General features: G+C 42.5%; 1 protein-coding gene across 1 annotated transcript in view; it reads left to right on the plus strand.

Annotated features, from left to right (window-relative positions):
* Positions 1 to 17,203, plus strand: part of LOC107574164 (uncharacterized) — a 24,065-nt gene that overhangs the window by 5,138 nt on the left and 1,724 nt on the right. The window contains exons 13-58 of the mRNA XM_016260626.1: positions 22 to 170; positions 1,128 to 1,159; positions 1,241 to 1,338; positions 1,457 to 1,482; positions 1,615 to 1,636; positions 2,538 to 2,565; positions 2,655 to 2,730; positions 2,885 to 3,043; positions 3,130 to 3,341; positions 3,429 to 3,517; positions 3,599 to 3,717; positions 3,826 to 4,002; positions 4,456 to 4,487; positions 4,574 to 4,671; positions 4,758 to 4,786; positions 4,893 to 4,914; positions 5,033 to 5,060; positions 5,141 to 5,213; positions 5,294 to 5,440; positions 6,192 to 6,388; positions 6,573 to 6,667; positions 6,781 to 6,893; positions 7,540 to 7,716; positions 7,801 to 7,832; positions 7,911 to 8,008; positions 8,147 to 8,169; positions 8,898 to 8,919; positions 9,016 to 9,043; positions 9,252 to 9,336; positions 9,437 to 9,583; positions 9,939 to 10,147; positions 10,704 to 10,807; positions 10,929 to 11,041; positions 11,119 to 11,274; positions 12,072 to 12,280; positions 12,357 to 12,442; positions 12,518 to 12,645; positions 12,833 to 12,958; positions 13,162 to 13,355; positions 13,789 to 13,877; positions 13,973 to 14,106; positions 14,233 to 14,351; positions 15,011 to 15,128; positions 15,223 to 15,438; positions 16,797 to 16,967; positions 17,045 to 17,194. Coding sequence (XP_016116112.1) covers positions 22 to 170; positions 1,128 to 1,159; positions 1,241 to 1,338; positions 1,457 to 1,482; positions 1,615 to 1,636; positions 2,538 to 2,565; positions 2,655 to 2,730; positions 2,885 to 3,043; positions 3,130 to 3,341; positions 3,429 to 3,517; positions 3,599 to 3,717; positions 3,826 to 4,002; positions 4,456 to 4,487; positions 4,574 to 4,671; positions 4,758 to 4,786; positions 4,893 to 4,914; positions 5,033 to 5,060; positions 5,141 to 5,213; positions 5,294 to 5,440; positions 6,192 to 6,388; positions 6,573 to 6,667; positions 6,781 to 6,893; positions 7,540 to 7,716; positions 7,801 to 7,832; positions 7,911 to 8,008; positions 8,147 to 8,169; positions 8,898 to 8,919; positions 9,016 to 9,043; positions 9,252 to 9,336; positions 9,437 to 9,583; positions 9,939 to 10,147; positions 10,704 to 10,807; positions 10,929 to 11,041; positions 11,119 to 11,274; positions 12,072 to 12,280; positions 12,357 to 12,442; positions 12,518 to 12,645; positions 12,833 to 12,958; positions 13,162 to 13,355; positions 13,789 to 13,877; positions 13,973 to 14,106; positions 14,233 to 14,351; positions 15,011 to 15,128; positions 15,223 to 15,438; positions 16,797 to 16,967; positions 17,045 to 17,194 — 4,955 coding nt within the window. The remainder of the gene's footprint in view (positions 1 to 21; positions 171 to 1,127; positions 1,160 to 1,240; positions 1,339 to 1,456; positions 1,483 to 1,614; positions 1,637 to 2,537; positions 2,566 to 2,654; positions 2,731 to 2,884; positions 3,044 to 3,129; positions 3,342 to 3,428; positions 3,518 to 3,598; positions 3,718 to 3,825; positions 4,003 to 4,455; positions 4,488 to 4,573; positions 4,672 to 4,757; positions 4,787 to 4,892; positions 4,915 to 5,032; positions 5,061 to 5,140; positions 5,214 to 5,293; positions 5,441 to 6,191; positions 6,389 to 6,572; positions 6,668 to 6,780; positions 6,894 to 7,539; positions 7,717 to 7,800; positions 7,833 to 7,910; positions 8,009 to 8,146; positions 8,170 to 8,897; positions 8,920 to 9,015; positions 9,044 to 9,251; positions 9,337 to 9,436; positions 9,584 to 9,938; positions 10,148 to 10,703; positions 10,808 to 10,928; positions 11,042 to 11,118; positions 11,275 to 12,071; positions 12,281 to 12,356; positions 12,443 to 12,517; positions 12,646 to 12,832; positions 12,959 to 13,161; positions 13,356 to 13,788; positions 13,878 to 13,972; positions 14,107 to 14,232; positions 14,352 to 15,010; positions 15,129 to 15,222; positions 15,439 to 16,796; positions 16,968 to 17,044; positions 17,195 to 17,203) is intronic.

Here is a 17,203-nt window from a genome sequence, read left to right on the forward strand (position 1 = left end):
CCCTGGACAATCTCACTCCAGAGCAGATGGTTGAACTGATGGTTGTGGATCTCCCTGGGCTTCCACCAAAGATTGTCGTCATCAATCGAGTGTTTGATCATCTGCTCGTGTCTCCTGTGAAACAGAGATTTCCTGATGCTCTCTTAACCCTGCTCTTAATCTCACGGACGGTAAAGCTTACTCGGATGTTTTCAATGGCTCTGCTCCCAACTCTAATGAGATGTTTGCAACACAACACTTTTAGGCTTCATGCCGGATAAGAAATATGTTTTAAACAGCAAGCTGCAAAATTAGGATGTACTGTGCAATATAATACCAAAATGTTGTGCCGCGTTAAACAATCCCAGAATGTCTTTTTGCAAATTTACAGAACATTTTAGCTGAATGGACCTTAGGCAGACTAGATGCCATATTTAATTTTTCACAGATAAATATGAGGCTGTGAGAGCGATATTCCACAGAACATTTAGACAGAGGTCTTCAGCGCTGATCCTGGGGACCCACTGTCCTGCAGAGTTCAGCTCCAACCCTGATCAAACCCCCTGAACCGGCTAATCAAGGCCTTCAGGACTGCTTGAAATCACAGGCCGGTGTGCTGAAGCAGAGTGGAAATAAACTTTGTAGGACAGCGGGTCTCTGAGAGCAGGGCTAAAGACAATAACAACTGATAGAATGGACTGAACGTCTGTCTCTGACAACCTCATTGAAGTCGTCAAAAATTCAAGATGGCATCTCAGTCTTTTCTCCCACTCTTTGTGTGTGCTGTACATGTGTTTTTTAATTTTTTTATTGTTAGCTTAGCAACATGCTAACGTCAAACGCTGTTGGAACTGCAGGTGTTTGTTAAATCTCTCATGAGCTTTAAATGAAGTGCACTATGTGTGCGGTGCTAGCGTTAACGAAGTAGCTGCCTGTGTTTATCAGAATCAGACACTCATTTCAGTTAGGATATTTCATCAAAAGGCTGCTGCCTGTCAAGACTGCTCACTAGGGTTTGAAGTCAGCATGTTTTGCTTTTACATGTGGTTTGCCTGGAAAGAGATTGTGGGGTAATTTTGCAGTGGTCAAACGAGTTTGATGAATCAGTTATATGACGTCGGCACTGATGCCTGTTTGTGTTTCCACAGAACTTTATCCCGTGCAGCTCCTACATACTGATGTAAGTGTACTTGGGCCTCTGTTGACACGTTTGTGAGTCTCTTGTTCCAAAATTGACTCTAACTCTGTGATTCTCTCTCAGATTTCAGAGGCTGATTCAGGCTCTTCCTTCCCTGTCGTCAGAGATGGAGACTCTGGTCTTCCGTGTAACTGGAGAACTCAAGCAGAACGGAGCAAGAGGTAAATCCCAGTCTTAGCTTCTTCATTATCACTCATTGTCGACTCCACTAGAAGATCAACATGTTTCTCTTTACTTCTTCTTTAATGAATGACTTGAATGTGTGTGTCTTATTTCCAGGCTGCTCACTTCCGGAACCTTCAACAGTAAGAGTTTGTTTGTAACACAGTTTTCCTTCTCAGTCGCTTTCAGATTCCTCACTGTCATTCATTCTTTGAACCTTTTTCATTCATTGCTTTAAACCATTTGCTTTGTTCTCACTTTTTCATCTGTTTCAGTGTCTGATCACACCTGTGAATGGTAAGTGCATTTGTTCACTTCACTTGTTTGTTGTATGTTGAACTACTCGATATCTAATGGAATCTGAATGAATGTTGTGATAAACTGACCCTGCATCTTTCCTCTAGCCAACATCCATAAGCACTGAGGCCAGAGTTTCTCAGATTTCCTCTCTATTGAGTATACTGTAGTGACAGCTGCTGTTCCTACAGATCTACAGGCAGTCCTACAGCCCATCTAGACCACTAACAATAACCACACTAACCAATACAATAGGTGCCGTCACACCTCCAGTTCTTCAGTCCAAACGATGCTAATCACAAGTAACCTGTTGGACAAGCAAACTGAAACCCATAAATAGCTTGATCATGTTTTCAAATACATTTATTATCCTTTCTATCCTCCTAAAAGGTAAATCCCAGTAGTTTAAAAGTCTAGTAGATTTTGGGAAAGGAATTCGGAAAGAATTAAACAAGATTTGCTTAGCATTGGATGTTATTTAGAGGGACTTTTTGCTGGAAGCGACTCATGTCTCAACGAGATTCACTGGTCGCTGCCAACTGCTGTAACCAGGAGCCTGTCTATGTTCCCAGGGTTCAGTGTTCCCATGATTAACCCAATGTTCCTTTGTTAGCCGAACGCCAACCCTGGGAACACAGGATCTTTGCTATGAGTTGATTATTTGTTATATAAATCTGGCCATCATATGACCTGGTAATATGGTAATGACGTCCTGTTACCATGTAGCTAACAAGAATCTGAATGAGTTTGTCAACAAACCGAAGCAAGTATTGTTTGTCAAGTTTCTACTTCTATTATTTTCTCTTAACATTTTTGATTGTTCCATTTTTATTTACTGGTGTTGTATTGTTATAAATAGGATCCAGTGGCACTAATCAGTGTTTTCTGATTGATTTAACAGCTAGCGGAGTTTGTTCAGGAGTCAACAGGTACAAGCAAACACTCTTTCTTCCACTTTGACACTGTGACATTATCTATCAGACAGGAAGTGCTCATGAAATTCTGATGTCTTCCACAGTAACGAGACTCTCCTGTCCGCGGGACTCGTGAGCGCCCCCTGTAGTGTGGACCTGCAGCAGTACGCTTGCTCTTCGGTAAGAAAACCACGAGCAGAAAACTCAGTTAAAATGAGCTGATGTTGATGATCGTCTGGGAATCTACATCCCTCCAAATGTGCAGCAGTTTCTGGAATCACCATGATATTTCCTGAACGTTGATGTCCACTGAAGAAATCTTCTGTGTTTGTAGCTCACAGGCTTCACTGCTGCAAACCTGGCTGAACTCCTGAAGTGTCAACTATCCAGCAGCAGCAGTTACTCCAAGGAGATCTGGAAACTGCTTCTCAATAAAGCAAATGATGTTCTGGATCAAGCCCTCATCATCTTTTCCAGCGAAGCAGCAAATATGGTAAAAAGCCTTGTACAACTCTCCTCTAGTGTTTACTGGAAGATTGACTGGGAATCTGACAGTAATTCCTCTCATTACATCATCAGTCTCAGCCAATCAGAGGTGATGTTGTGTCCCAAGTGCTGGATGTGATTGGAGAGCTGAGACTGGAGACCATCAGTTCTGACCAATGGAGTGACATCGATTTCATCAGCATGTTGTTTGATCAAAATCTGAAGCCGTTTTTACCGTTTGCGTCATCATCCCTACTGCGGTGCACCAGCAGCAAAAACCTCAGCTGCCAAACCTACCAGCACATGTAAGAAAAGCATTTCCTCAACAATAGCCCAGGACTATCATGAGCTGATAAGATGCTTGTTCAACATTATTTTCAACCATTTCTCAGTCTGTCGAAGGTCAAACTTGTCAATGAGACTCAAGGAAGAAACATGGTGAACTTCTTCATCCTGCCCTTCCTCAGAAGAAACACAACAGGTGAGCTGGAGGTTCACAGATGTTTCATATGAAGGTTCTGGAGTTCATGAAGGTGATTTCACTGTGTGTGTTGTGTGTCAGATGCGGGCTGTGTGTCGAATGCTAACAACAGCGCTGAGTGGCTACAGAAGAACTTTGGCCCGTTCTCTCGGTTTGTGTCTCTCACAGATCTGCTCTCCATCAACAGACTCTTTGATCCCGTATGTCTTCACATCTTCACATGTGATTTCATCAAACAAGATTGACAAACATAACACCAACATCTTTACCCTTCATTGTTATTCTCTTGTTCTTCTGTGCGTGTTTAGTTGGAGACCCTGGACAATCTCACTCCAGAGCAGATGGTTGAACTGATGGTTGAGGATCTCCCTGGTCTTCCACCCAAGGATGTCATCTTCAATCGAGTGTTTGATCATCTGCTCGTGCCTCCTGTGAAACAAAGATTTCCTGATGTTCTTGAGCTCCTGTATATCTTCTCCACAACGGTGAGACGTTTTTCAGAGATAAGGCTGGAGGTCTTCAGCAGTTTTTAGAACCGTGTATATATTAAGAAGTTGAAATTTGGCACGCTCATTTGAGAGAGTCTTAACATCTATTATGCCAAATGTGGGGTCTGTATCTCCAATTGTGTAGTGGAAACAACAGTTTAGAGTCACTCATTTTATCTTTTTATCCAATGATGTAGAAACACAATGCTCTATTGAATTACACCAGTACCAGTATAAATTTCTCTATTTAGATTTTTTTTTTTGGATGTTTTTGATATTGCAAACAAACCATCTGTAATCGATCCCACTGCAGTATCATAGTGTCCTATTCAGGTTTTGATCACGCTTGTGTTATAATGTTTGTTCTGCTGTGCTCATCCCTATTGCTGCTGCTTACAGTGATATTCCTCTGAATGGAAATAAATGAGTTCTATTGGTTTTCTTTTCTAGAGTCCACTCAGCTGTCAAACCAACCAGATAATGTAAGTGTTTGTTTATTAATAACCATCTGACACAGTTGCATTAATGACCACATCGTTTTGACTACTTCTGTTGTGTTGTGAATCAGCTTCACGAGGCTGGAGCAAATCTTGAGCTCAGGAGCGGGTGATCTGGAGCCCATCATCTGGGCGAGTGTTTATAAGTTCAGCCGCACGGCTCCTACAGGTCAGCAGCGTATCATCTGTGTTCTGTCAGCCGTTATGTTCTTTTCCCACGTTCCTTATTAACGCTGTTTTTGACTGTCCTCACAGATTGCGCTCTTCTCCCAGTTGTGAATGAGGTGTGTTTGTTATTTAAAATCACTTTTATTTTTATTTTTACAGAATTAAACACCACTTTAAGTCTGTTGTGTGCATTTAACGCTGCATTTGTCTTTTCCTCTGCAGTGTCCCATGACTCCATTCAACGGTATTGAGTGATTCACCTTCATCACTAGGAACAAAGCATCACTATCATTTCCTGATCATGTGTGAGTGTGCAGTTGTGTGTCTGTGTTGATGTTTTCCTCTGTTTGTGTGTGTTTCAGAGACTCAGGTGTGCAGTGAGGTGGACAGGTAGCGTAAAGTTTTAATCACTGCTTAATTTTCCTGTTTAGTTTTTCCCAGCTCTGACTAACTGTGTCCTCTCTGTCCAGTTCTGCATTACAGCAGTGCCCAACCGATGGACTGTTGTGTGGCTTTAGTATCACAGAGCATGCATGTGCCCCGGTAATCACATATGAGTCTTTATACTGGAATGCGGCTTTATAATCAGTGGTGTAAACAGGTGTGTTCACGTGTGTGTTCAGGTGCTGAATGTGAGTCTGGAGTATCTGGTCTCACTGCTGGACATGCATCTGTCTGTGGATGACATGAGCTCAGCTGAGAGCTGGAAACTCTTCCTGACCAGAGTCTCACACCTGCTGGACGTCGCCCTCGAGCAGCTCTCCAACCAGGTACAAGACAGATTCTCTTCTATCTGATTCACAGCACACTGCAGCTAAAACCAAAACCATACACATGGTAACATTTTACATTAAGGTCCCATTAGTTAACTGTAGTTAATGTATTACCTAATAGTAACTAACAATGAGCAATACTTTTGTCACAGTATTGATTGATCTTTGCAGCTGGTCATTTTGTCAATTCAGGTAATAATATTAAAAGATAAAACATTTGATTTAAAAAATGTATTAGTAAATGTTGAGATCAGCATTAAGATTAATAAATGACCCTTTTCATTTATTGTTCTTGTTAACAAATATTAACAAATGGAACCTTGAAAAAGTGTTGCCAAAAACATGTGTGTTACTTGAAATAAAATAAATGTTAACTGAAATAAAATATTTAAAAATATATATTTCACCTAGATGCCAAATCAACATTATTGTTTAGTTTAACTTGAGGTAGTACAATAACTAAAAATATCTGAAATAAACTTATATAATTAAATAAAATATAAAAATGTAAAATAAAAAACGAGTATATCAATGACACTAAAATCTCACAGAATCAGAACCACTCGGTCTGTAAAAGACGATTGCTGTGAATGCTTCATGAACACAGGAACTGAGCGGCTCTGACTGACTGTAAACAGCACAGAAATTCCTACATGAATACATTCTGAGTTCTCAATGTTAGTTTACAAAGATTGCAGCTGCGCTGTTTGGAGTCGTTTGCTGTGCTGACGATCTTCTCTGTGTGTAGTCGGTGTGGGGGAGCAGCAGCTCTGCTTCAGTGGTGCTGGACGTCCTGCGGGAGCTGCGGCTGGACAGACTGATGGACGAGAGCGCCGCTGCGCTGTGGCTTGATGAACACCTGCGAGCGTTCCTGCCGAGCGCCTCCGGGACCTTCCTGCAGTGCCTGCGCAGCCAGAACTTCAGCTGCCAGAGCTTCCAGACAGTGTAAACAGCCCAGATCTTCCTCTCTTTCTGTTTAAATATTTAAAACAAGTCAAAAATGCTGAGTATCAGTGTATGAATATCTCAGAGTGTTTTATGGATCTGAGTATCAGTGAATCAGAATAGTTTTGGAGTCTGAGTGATAAGATATTGACATGTTGTGTGTGTGTGTGTGTGTGTGATGAAGGGTTGGAGCGTTCGATGCAGGATTTCTCCGCATGAATGACGTTCAGCGCCGAATAACCGTGTCACACTTCATCATCCCGTTCCTCTCGAGAGCAGGTACTGGACAGATGCTCCTCTGTGTGTCGATCTTCTGTCTGGGTCAGATCAGCTCATTAATAACACTGTATTGCTGTGATATTAACAGTGTGTGTGTGTGTGTGTGTGTTCAGGTGCGGCGTGTGTGTCCAACGACAGCTCTCAGTGGCTCATCAGTAACTTCAGACAGTTCTCTGCTCTCGTTCCTCTGAATCAGCTGATCTCGCTCAACCCACAGTTCAACCCGGTACAGTCAACACTACATATTTACACTGCATTCCTCAGTATTTGTGTTTTCCCGTCAGATGTCTAAACACCTCTAAAATGCTACAGTTACCTGAGAAGCAACTGAGTAAGATACTAAGCATAAACTGATATATTGATGTGGGCGTGGCTCTCAAACTGGTATGCAGATGAGCATGAGCTTGCAGGGGCGGAGTTTAAGGCGGTGCTTGATTCTGTGTGTCAGTTGCTGATTGCATGCAGATGTGGGCGTGGCTCTCTAAAATGGAGGCGGATCTGAATGCAAGCTTGCAGTAGATTAAAAGAAAGGGGCCGGGTTTGAGTGGATTCAACAATTGGAAAAATCTGATGTTTCACTGGAAGATCCAGTTATGACATTCTGATTAAACAATACTGTTTTTTTAATAAATGAAACATATGTACAGATGAAATGTTCTCAAAAGGATCTATAGATCATTTAGAAAATGAGGTGAATTTTCCTTGAATGCTGATTTTAAAGCAAGAACTAAGAAATTTAATTCAAGGTTCTCTCAGAATGGGATGCAATATCTTCCACAGTGTTGCTTCTCAAGGTATTTTACTAGAAACCAAGACAAGTGTTTTTGAAGGGTTTTAACTTGGTATCTGCTTGCGTTCTTCTCTGTTTCCAGATGAGCGGCCTGCTCTATCTCTCTCCAGAGCAGCTGGTCGGGCTGATGTTTGATGATGTTCCTGGGCTTCCAGAGAAAAGTGTGGTCATCAATGCCGTGTTCGATCACCTGACCGCGTCTCCACAGAAAGAGAGGATCCTCTCCACGCTTCCCATCATGGTGGAGTCATCAAAGACGGTAAAATAGTTTTTCAGTGCACTTTTGCATCTGTTTCTCATTGCTGTCCCACCATTGACACCCAGATGTGTTTCTTTCTGACAGAGGAACGTCTCCTGCGCGTCATATCAGATCATGTGAGTGTCGTCATGTGTTTGGTGTGCTGAATCTCACGGTCTCGTGCTCACACGTCTGTCTGTCCGTCTGTTTGCTAGCTTCCACCGTCTGGATCATCTGATGGTCAGCGTGCCGGTGGATCTGGAGTCAGTGATTCTGAGGAGTAAATCAGCTCTTCTTCAGAACGTGCCGCAGGGTGAGACCAGAGCACTTCGACTGTCATGAGACGTTTGTTTTAAGTCACATGTTCACCTGAATTAGGTTCCCTGCTGTGTGCGTATATATCAAACACTACACACACACTCATGAGTGTCTCTCTCTCTGTCTGTCTCAGGTTGTGTGAGCTCCAGCAGACAGGTGAGTGCTGAAGGTGCCCTGGGGAAAAAGACGGGTGCTTTATTGTATTGATTGTGCACGTATAGTGTACTTCAAATCTTAAAAGTCTATTTTTTTTTAAAAACTACTTAAAGACAGATACTTTCGTGACTATGTTTCTCGACACACTTAAGTACACTTTTAAACTTTTAATTTGTAAACAAACTTTCAGTCCATTTAAAAGTGCATTTTAAATCATTATGGTTTAATAATCTTTAGTCATGCTTTAAAGAAGTGCGCTATTTTGATGTGTTGACTAAAGCACATGTAAAGTACTTGAATATAATTTTGTTATATAATATAACTAGTTGCAACTTCATCATTACAAATGTATTTAAATGCATGATATACAAGTTTAAATAGAAATGACATTAAAGTGTATTTTAGTTTATCATAAATTCAGCAGTACTTTAACCATATTTCAAAGACAATGAAAGTAATAATGAAGCTACATATGAAGATGTACTTAAGTGGGTCAAAAAACACTCTTAAGGTCAACTAGTGCATTTAATAGAAGTTTAAACTGTAATGCATTTTCATTTATTTGGAAATATCCTGCAGGTAAGTATCTGAAAACATTATATTCACTTTGCACTTGAGTATATTATTTGAAGGATAGTAAGAAGGATTTTATTTGCATAGTAAGTGCACTTTTTAAAAGTATGCTGATGATTTAAGCTCATCTGATGCTCTTCTTCTGTCTCTTCCAGTGTGGCGTCACACCAGTGAACGGTTAGTGATCATCTGTGATTGGCTTGTTTGGTTATTTCTGTCTGTAGTCGTGAGCTGAAGACAGTCTCTCTCTCTTTCTCTCTCTTTCTCTCTCAGAAACGACAGTGTGCGGGAGCGTCAACAGGTGCGTCAAACAACTTCAATGAGCCTTCAGATGATTTTAGAACTCAAACAGACATACTTTCATATGATTATTCGATGAAACAGTCAGCCGATTAATCGATTATCAAAGTAATCGCTAGTTTCAGTCTGATTGGCCATCTGTGGAGTATCTGTGCTCTGATTGGTCGTTTAAAGTTTCTGTCATCCTCATAAGTGTGTGTGTGTTCCAGCTCTGTTCTGTCGGCGTATCTCGGCTCGTCTCATGATGGCGATCGGCTCTGTGAATTCAGCATCACACAGTACGCATGTGCAGAGGTACACGAAACACACCGTTCACAGACGTGTGAACACACACACTCTCTCTCTCTGAAAATATCTATCTTATGTATGTAATGTTTTGTGTGTGTGTGTTCAGTTGACAGATCTGAGCTCACAGGACCTGGCCACGGTGTTGTCATGCGGTCTCAATGGGAATGAGAGCGTGTCCGATGAGACGTGGAAACTCTTCACGCAGAAGGTCAACCCTGTGCTGGGTCCAGCGCTCGACCTGCTCGCCCACACGGTACACGACTACACTCGTCTCTGTCCACTTACTGTATGTGCAATCCAGGCTACGTCTACATCAGTCCACATGCACTGGAAAACTCATCTTTTTCTGTGTTTTGGCCTTCAGTCAACACTAAGACAGCATTTTTGTAAATACAAAGGTTTTTGAAAATGCTCTCCTAAGCAGATACATTTGAAAATGGCCAAAAACTCTGATTTCATATAATAAAGATGTTTAAGATGTTCGGAGCTCACCTGTGGAGAGTGACAACGGTGCAAAAGTTCTTATAAGTAATATTAACAAATAAATAAACAACATAAAATTAAAAACAAAGTCAAACTAAATGATGAACTGTGTGTGTCTCTGTCAGAAGCTGAACAAGTCCCGCCCCTCAGAGTCATTCTTGAATGTGATTGGAGAAGTCACTCTGAGCTCCTTCAGCTCCACCAATCTGAGAGATGATTCATTCGTCCAGCGGTGGTTTGGCTCCAGGCTCCGACCATTTTTACCCTACGCCTCCGAGACATTCCTGTCCTGTCTGTCCACCAGAGACTTCAGCTGTGACACCTACAGGAGCGTGTGAGTTACACACACACACTCACACACAAACACACACACACACACACACACACACACACACACACACACACTCACACTCACACTCACACTCTCACACACACACACACACACACACACACACACTCACACTCACACTCACACTCTCATACACACACACACACACACACATGTTGTGTTTCCATTTTTTATGGGGACATTCCAAAGGCGTAATATTTTTTTATGCTGTACAAACTGTATATTCTATTGCCCTACACCAACCCTACCCCTAAACCTACCCCTCACAGGAAACTTTGTGCATTTTTACTTTCTCAAAAAAACTCATTCTGTATGATTTATAAGCTTGTTTCCTCATGGGGACCTCAAAAATGTCCCCACAAGGTCAAAATTTACTAGTATTACTATCCTTGTGGGGACATTTGGTCCCCATAACGTGATAAAAACCAGGTACACGTGCACACACGTGCACACACACACACTCTCTCACACTCTCTCTCTCTCACACACACACACACACACACACACACATCATGTTGATGAGATTTGGTCTCTTTCACAGTGTCGGGAGCTTCAGTCAGAGTTTTGATGTCATGTCCACCGATACACAAGCTAACGTCTATGTTGACTTCATCAAAGTCTTCCTCTCTCAGAACAGCACTGCAGGTTGGACACACACACACACACACACACACACACACACACACACACACACACACACACACACACACACACACATAGGGATCTGTAGCGAGTGCTCAGCTGGGACGTGTTGCTCTGTGTTTAGGGTGTGTGAACGTCTCTCAGAGCAGCTCTGATTGGCTGACCAGCAGGTTTGGACGTTTCTCTGTTTTCACCACAATCACCGACCTGCAGATGCTCAACCCCAGCTTCAATGTGGTACGGACACACACACACACACACACTTGGCGTGTACAGATGCGTATGTTGACGTGTTCCTCTGTGTGTGTGTGCAGTTGGACACTCTGAGTCTGTTGAGCCTGAGGCAATTAGTGGAGGTTTCCAGCACTCCTGGATTCCTGTCCAGCGCTGCTGCGGTTAACAATCTGCTGCTCTACGTGCCGGACGCTCAATTCACATCGTTCTTCACATTCCTCTCCGCTACGCTACAGGTGACACACACCTAACACATACTATTCATCAACATGGCTACTCTCAGCCAGTCACAGCTCAGATGCTCTGCTCTTCTCTCTGATTGGCTGCATGTGGTGTATCTGTGTTCTGGTTGGCCGATTAATCGATTATCAAAAATAAACCTTAGTTGCAGATCTACTTCTGAACAGCCACTTGTGCTGTATGAATCTGTAATTACATGTTGTTGTTGTTGTTTTTCAATAAAATAAAAACAATAAAATCTAGTATTTTATCCAATTAAGAGATTATTCACAGACACAACTGGTCGATTAATCAATTATCAAAATAATCATTAGTTTGTGGTGCATGAATGTGAAATAATATGTATTTTTTTCTCCAATAAATATAAGTAAAATTTGGCCTTTTACCCATTATTCACAGAAACAACTGTCCGATTAATCTTTTTAAAAAACAATCATTCATTTGAAGTCCTAATTCTGATGGAATAGCATGTTTTCCCCCAATAAAATAAACAAAAAATATATATTTTATCCACTTAATCGATTATCAAAATCTTTAGTTTCAGCCCTACTAGTTCTCAGTGGGCAATTGAGGTGTGTCTGTGTTCTGATTGGCTGTCCGAGGTGTATCTGTGTTCTGATTGGCCGTCCAAGGTGTATCTGTGTTCTGATTGCCCGTCCAAGGTGTATCTGTGTTTTGATTGGCCGTCTGAGGTGTCTCTGTGTTCTGATTGGCCGGCTGAGGTGTCTCTGTGTTCTGATTGGCCGTCTGAGGTGTCTCTGTGTTCTGATTGGCTGTGGTCTGTGTCTGTCAGACGCAGGGCATTGTTCTCCCTCCTCCTGTGCAGGAGGCGTTTCTGCAGCAGGTGTTTGACAGAGCCAATCTGACCACGATATCAGACACTAATCTGCAGATCTGGATTCTGAACATACTGCCTTCCTTCATATCCAACATTACAGTCCAACACGTGACATCCTACTTCAGTGTCGTCCTGAAGCGACCCTGTCCCATCAGCCAGCAAGCGTAAGACACACACACACACACACACAGACACACACACACAACCCGTCTGCGTGCTCACTGATGTTTGCTCTTCCAGGATGCAGCTGTTGAACTCGTCCAGCTCCACCTTCCAGCCGGCGACACAAGATCAGATCTACCAGCTAATCCTCGGCTCTCTCACAGGTGTCCATCCATCCATCCATTCATACATGTATTCATCCCTCCATCCACTCACCCAGCATAATTTTCTCTCCACAGGCCCCACCCCACTGCACTGCTTTGGTAACCAGAGCTACTACGCTTTCCTGACCTCCTCCTTCATGAGTTTCCAGTTTCCCAATCTGACCACCTTCCTGTTGCTGATGCCGCCGGCTCGTGTGCCAGAGGTCAGAGACGCTAGACGCTTAATAATTAATATAAGGGGAACCTCTGAATATTGTTGTGGACAATGGGAGTCAAAAAGGTTGAGAACCGTTGCTTTAGAGAAAAACATGTGCACCAAATCACTAAGCACACCTTTAACTCTTCATATTGTCCGCTCTGCTGTTATTTAACATGTGTGTCTCCTCACAGCTGATGGAGTCGGTGTCTCCAGCGGAGGTCAGCAGTCTCCTGAATCGGCCCAATGCTGTGGACGATGTTGCCCAAATCTGCCGGCTTTTCAGAATTTACCCAAAGACGCCCCAGTACTTACAGACGGTATGGACATCTGTCACCATATACTAATGTAATGACTCTCTAGATTAAATCTGATAATATCTGGTTCTGAAAGCCTTATTAACCACTAAATTAACCGCTCGGGTTGTTAAGCAGCTCCTGAATTACTCTCATTTACTGTGAAATGGCCAAAGCAGCACAGATTCATCGTCCTATGATAAAGCATCTCTCTCTGTGTCCCACAGGAGCCACTGTTGCCCATGGGTTTGGCCCGGCAGGTGTTGTCCTGCGTCTGGCCTCAGGTTCTGAAGGTGGACGTCCAGTCTGAAGTGAATCAGTGGTTTGATCATCGTCTGGTTCAGTACCTGCCTCTCCTCACCTCACAGTTCATCGCTCCAGACGTCATGCTAAATGCCTCCTGTCTCTCCTTCAAGAAGTTGTGAGTAGCACTTTTCACACATTACGTTGTGTTGGGGAGAATCTAACAAATAGGTCTAAAGTGCGGTGACATCAGATCAATTCTGGAGAGATTTTGCAGTCAAAAAAGGTCAATTTAGTAGGGTAGCGATGTACTGTATGAAGCACAGCTCACACAGAAGTCCTTTTCACAGAGCTCTGGTTAATGTGACCGTACCTTAACTATGTGTTCCAGTAGCGTAAACGACTTTGTTCGTCACTTAGGGGTAAAATGTTTCAGAAACAAACTCCAAATAAACTTAATTTTGGCCTGATTTTGTTCAAAATGACATCACATCAGGTTGTTCTTTAATTTCGCTAGAATCTCGTGGAGGCTCAACACTAGCTGCTCAGTTCAACTAGTTTTCTTCTAAAGACATCTAACGATGGCAGATTCGGTGCGTTTCTCTGTGTAGTGTTTCAGTGATGGCTAAATACAACTACAGTGCAGCTGAGTTTTCTCCGAGCAACATCTACGGTTCCATCCTGGTCTACCTCAACACCTGTGAGTCACTTTGATCAACTGCATGACTGATTCTGATGTCTAATAACAATGAGGATTTGTCTGATGGTGAGCCGTGTTTGTCTTTGTGTTCTCAGCTTCAGGTTCAACTCCTAAATGCTATAACACCTCCAACCCAGATCTCAACTCCACCGCCTGGTTCGCAGACTACATCTCTGTCTTCTTGAGCTTCATCACACTGGACAACCTCCTCCAGTTTGGCTCCATTCAGGTGTGTCAACCTACATCTTGAAGAGCTCAGATCTTTTTTCTGTCGTCTGTATCCGTTCGCTCTTAACGGAATAGTTCGTCTTCACCCTCATGTCATTCCAAACTCAAAAATGTCTATGTTTTTCAGCCGTTCCTCGTGAACCTGGAGAACCTGCAGCTCTTCGGTCAGACCAGCGTTCCTGATGACGTGATGGAGCACTATGTGACTCTGCTGTTCGAGACGAATCCGTCCTTCAGCGCCTACTAGTGAGAGACACCAGCAACACTCTCAACAACCAATCTTAATCACATCTTACTGAACTACACTACCGAAAATAAAGCTTCCAAAAGCAGGTTTTCACAGTGATGCCACATAGAACCTTTCAGTGAACAGTTCTTGAAAGAACCATCGTTTCTTAGTATGAATATTTTAAGAACTTTTTTTCCGTTTTAAAGAATCTTTTGTGCGATGGAAAGATTCCATGGATGGTAAAGGTTATTCATGGAACAGACAATGCCAATAAAGAAGCTTCATTTTTAATAGTGTACATGAAAAGTCATTTAAATCCAGCATGAGCCACTCTCATCAAATGAAGGCTAGTTCACACTAATTTACAATGCTATGATTTGAAAAATCCCCCCTGAGAAGGTTGGTCTGTGGCCACTTGTTTGTTGGACCATCTAAACCAGGGGTGTCAAGCTCAATTCCTGGAGGGCCGGAGCCCTGCAGAGTTTAGATTCAACACACCTAATCCAACTAATCAAGTCCTTCAGGCTTATTTTAACATGCATGGTATGGGTGTTGAAACAGGGTTGGAACAAAACTCTGCAGGGCTCCGGCCCTCCAGGAATTGAGTTTGACACCCCTGATCTGATTTAGACCAACAAACCAACCAAGGCTGCTTAATGTTTGCTTGTGTTCATAGTCTTCCTCTGAAGTTCCGCTGCTTGGCTCCAGCGAGCTCCTTCCTTCAGCTGAGTCCGGAGCAGCTGAAGATCATCTCATCCAGCATCCATCAGAACTGCACAGATGTTCTCCCCGATGTACGTACAGGAGTGTTTGTGTGTGTTCACGTCAGCAGAAGTAAGCTCTGTATAAGCTAGACGTGTGTGTGTGTGTGTGTGTGTGTGCGCGCAGGTGTCGGCGGCTCTGGCGAGTAACGTGGAGGTTCTGACGGTGGACACCATCGAGGCTCTGGGTCAGTCGTCCACGGGTTTGAGCACGGCTCAGATCAGCGGCGCCGGAGGGAATGTGCTGCTCAACGTGCTCTCCGTGCTCAGACTCGTTCAGGGCTGGAACCTCGATCAGGCCATGATGATCATCCAAACCCTGCTGTCGTCTGGAGTTTACCAGGTACACACCACCAATACCGATTCAAAGCCAAACAAATCAACACCTTACGTGTCTCTGAGTGGTGTTTCATTCCTGAATGAATCAGTGTTGTTGAACGAATGGGTTGAATCAAAGATTCATTGAGTCATAAAGACTTTTTTATGTTCCTGAAATGAATCAGTGTTGTTGAAGTTATTTTTGTATCAACGATTCATTCATAAAGACAATCGCTTGTTTTGTTCCTGAATGAATCAGTGTTGTTAAATGAATTGTTGAATCGATGATTCGTTCATAAAGACAATCGCTTGTTTTGTTCCTGAATGAATCAGTGTTGTTAAATGAATTGTTGAATCAATAATTCATTCATAAAGACAATCGCTTGTTTTGTTCCAGAATGAATCAGTGTTGTTGAATGAATTGTTGAATCGATGATTTGTTCATAAAGACAATCACTCTTTTCCTTCCTAAATTGGTTGAATCAATGATTTATTGACTCACATATAAAAACTGTCACTTGTTTAATTCCTGAATAAATCAATGTTGTTGAATAAACCCGTGATTCAATTACTAACTCACAGTAATCTCAGCAAGTTAAATTCCAGTATGGAAACTGTTAGGGATGCATAATATTTTTGGAACGTCGGCCGATGAAGGCTTAAAATGTAAACATTGGGTTTGAAAATAAAATGATGCCGATAACACGAGTAGCTCACATGTGCTCAGGGTGTGATAGCGATAAGATCAGGTCAGCAGTGCGGTCATTCATGAAGGAACTTTTGCCTGAATGGTGATTAGATTCACTGTTTTGGATCGCAGCATTTAATCTGAGAATGTGAGTACAGAACGACAAGTCCGGTGTGCGATAGTCAACGCCCCTCCGGTGAGGCCTTTTATTTATGTAGGGGGCGCTGTAGGCCTACTTGTAATGAAATGAAAAGTAAAATACAAACAAAGCAGTAATTGATGTCATAAAATCATGAGTCTGTTTTGATTTAAAGGTCAGAAGCTATAGCTTACACCAATAAAAATCACAAACATGACATTTGTAAATGAAATAATTTATATACATATATATACAGATTTATTCATTAATATGTAATATATTTACTATGGATTATAAAATCTTAAATACAAGGAGCTCTAAAAGATTTTTAATATTTTTGCAGCTCTTTTGCTTTTGTAATTTCTGCAGAGGTGTCGTTTCAAAACAAAAGGAAATATATATTGGTTAGGGTTAGGGTTAGGCATTGGTTATCGGCCAAAATGATTTGAAAAATATTGGCATATCGGATATCAGCAAGAATCTAATGTCGTGCATCCCTGGAAACTATCTGTCTTATAATTTTCGATGTATTAACACACATCTGTGTCTGTGGCAGATTAATCATGCAGTCAGTCTGCAGAACTTGGGTTCACTGATTATCGGTGTTCAATCATCAATCTTCAGAGTAATCTCAGGAGAAATCTTCCTTGAGGCAATGAAATCTGAATTGTTCGTGACCAACGTCATCGGCGCCCCTGTGATCGTCCAGCAGACCATCGTCAGCCAGGTAACTCTCGCTCACATTCACACAGCTCCGGCTCAGCTCAGCTTTGTCTCGTGACGTCTCTCTCTGTCTCTCTTTAGATCATCGCTGTCAACAGCTCATTTGACGCCATCATCACAAACGTTCCTGACCTCATGGCGACGGAAATCCCGCGCATCTTCCTGCTGGATGTGCCGCAGTCATCCGCGGCTGCACAGGCGGTCAACCGGAAGAAATGGAAACACGAGCAGGTGTGTCAG

Source organism: Sinocyclocheilus grahami, unplaced genomic scaffold (genome assembly GCF_001515645.1).
Source record: "Sinocyclocheilus grahami isolate Dianchi unplaced genomic scaffold, SAMN03320097.WGS_v1.1 scaffold2132.1, whole genome shotgun sequence".
Classification (NCBI taxonomy): domain Eukaryota; kingdom Metazoa; phylum Chordata; class Actinopteri; order Cypriniformes; family Cyprinidae; genus Sinocyclocheilus; species Sinocyclocheilus grahami.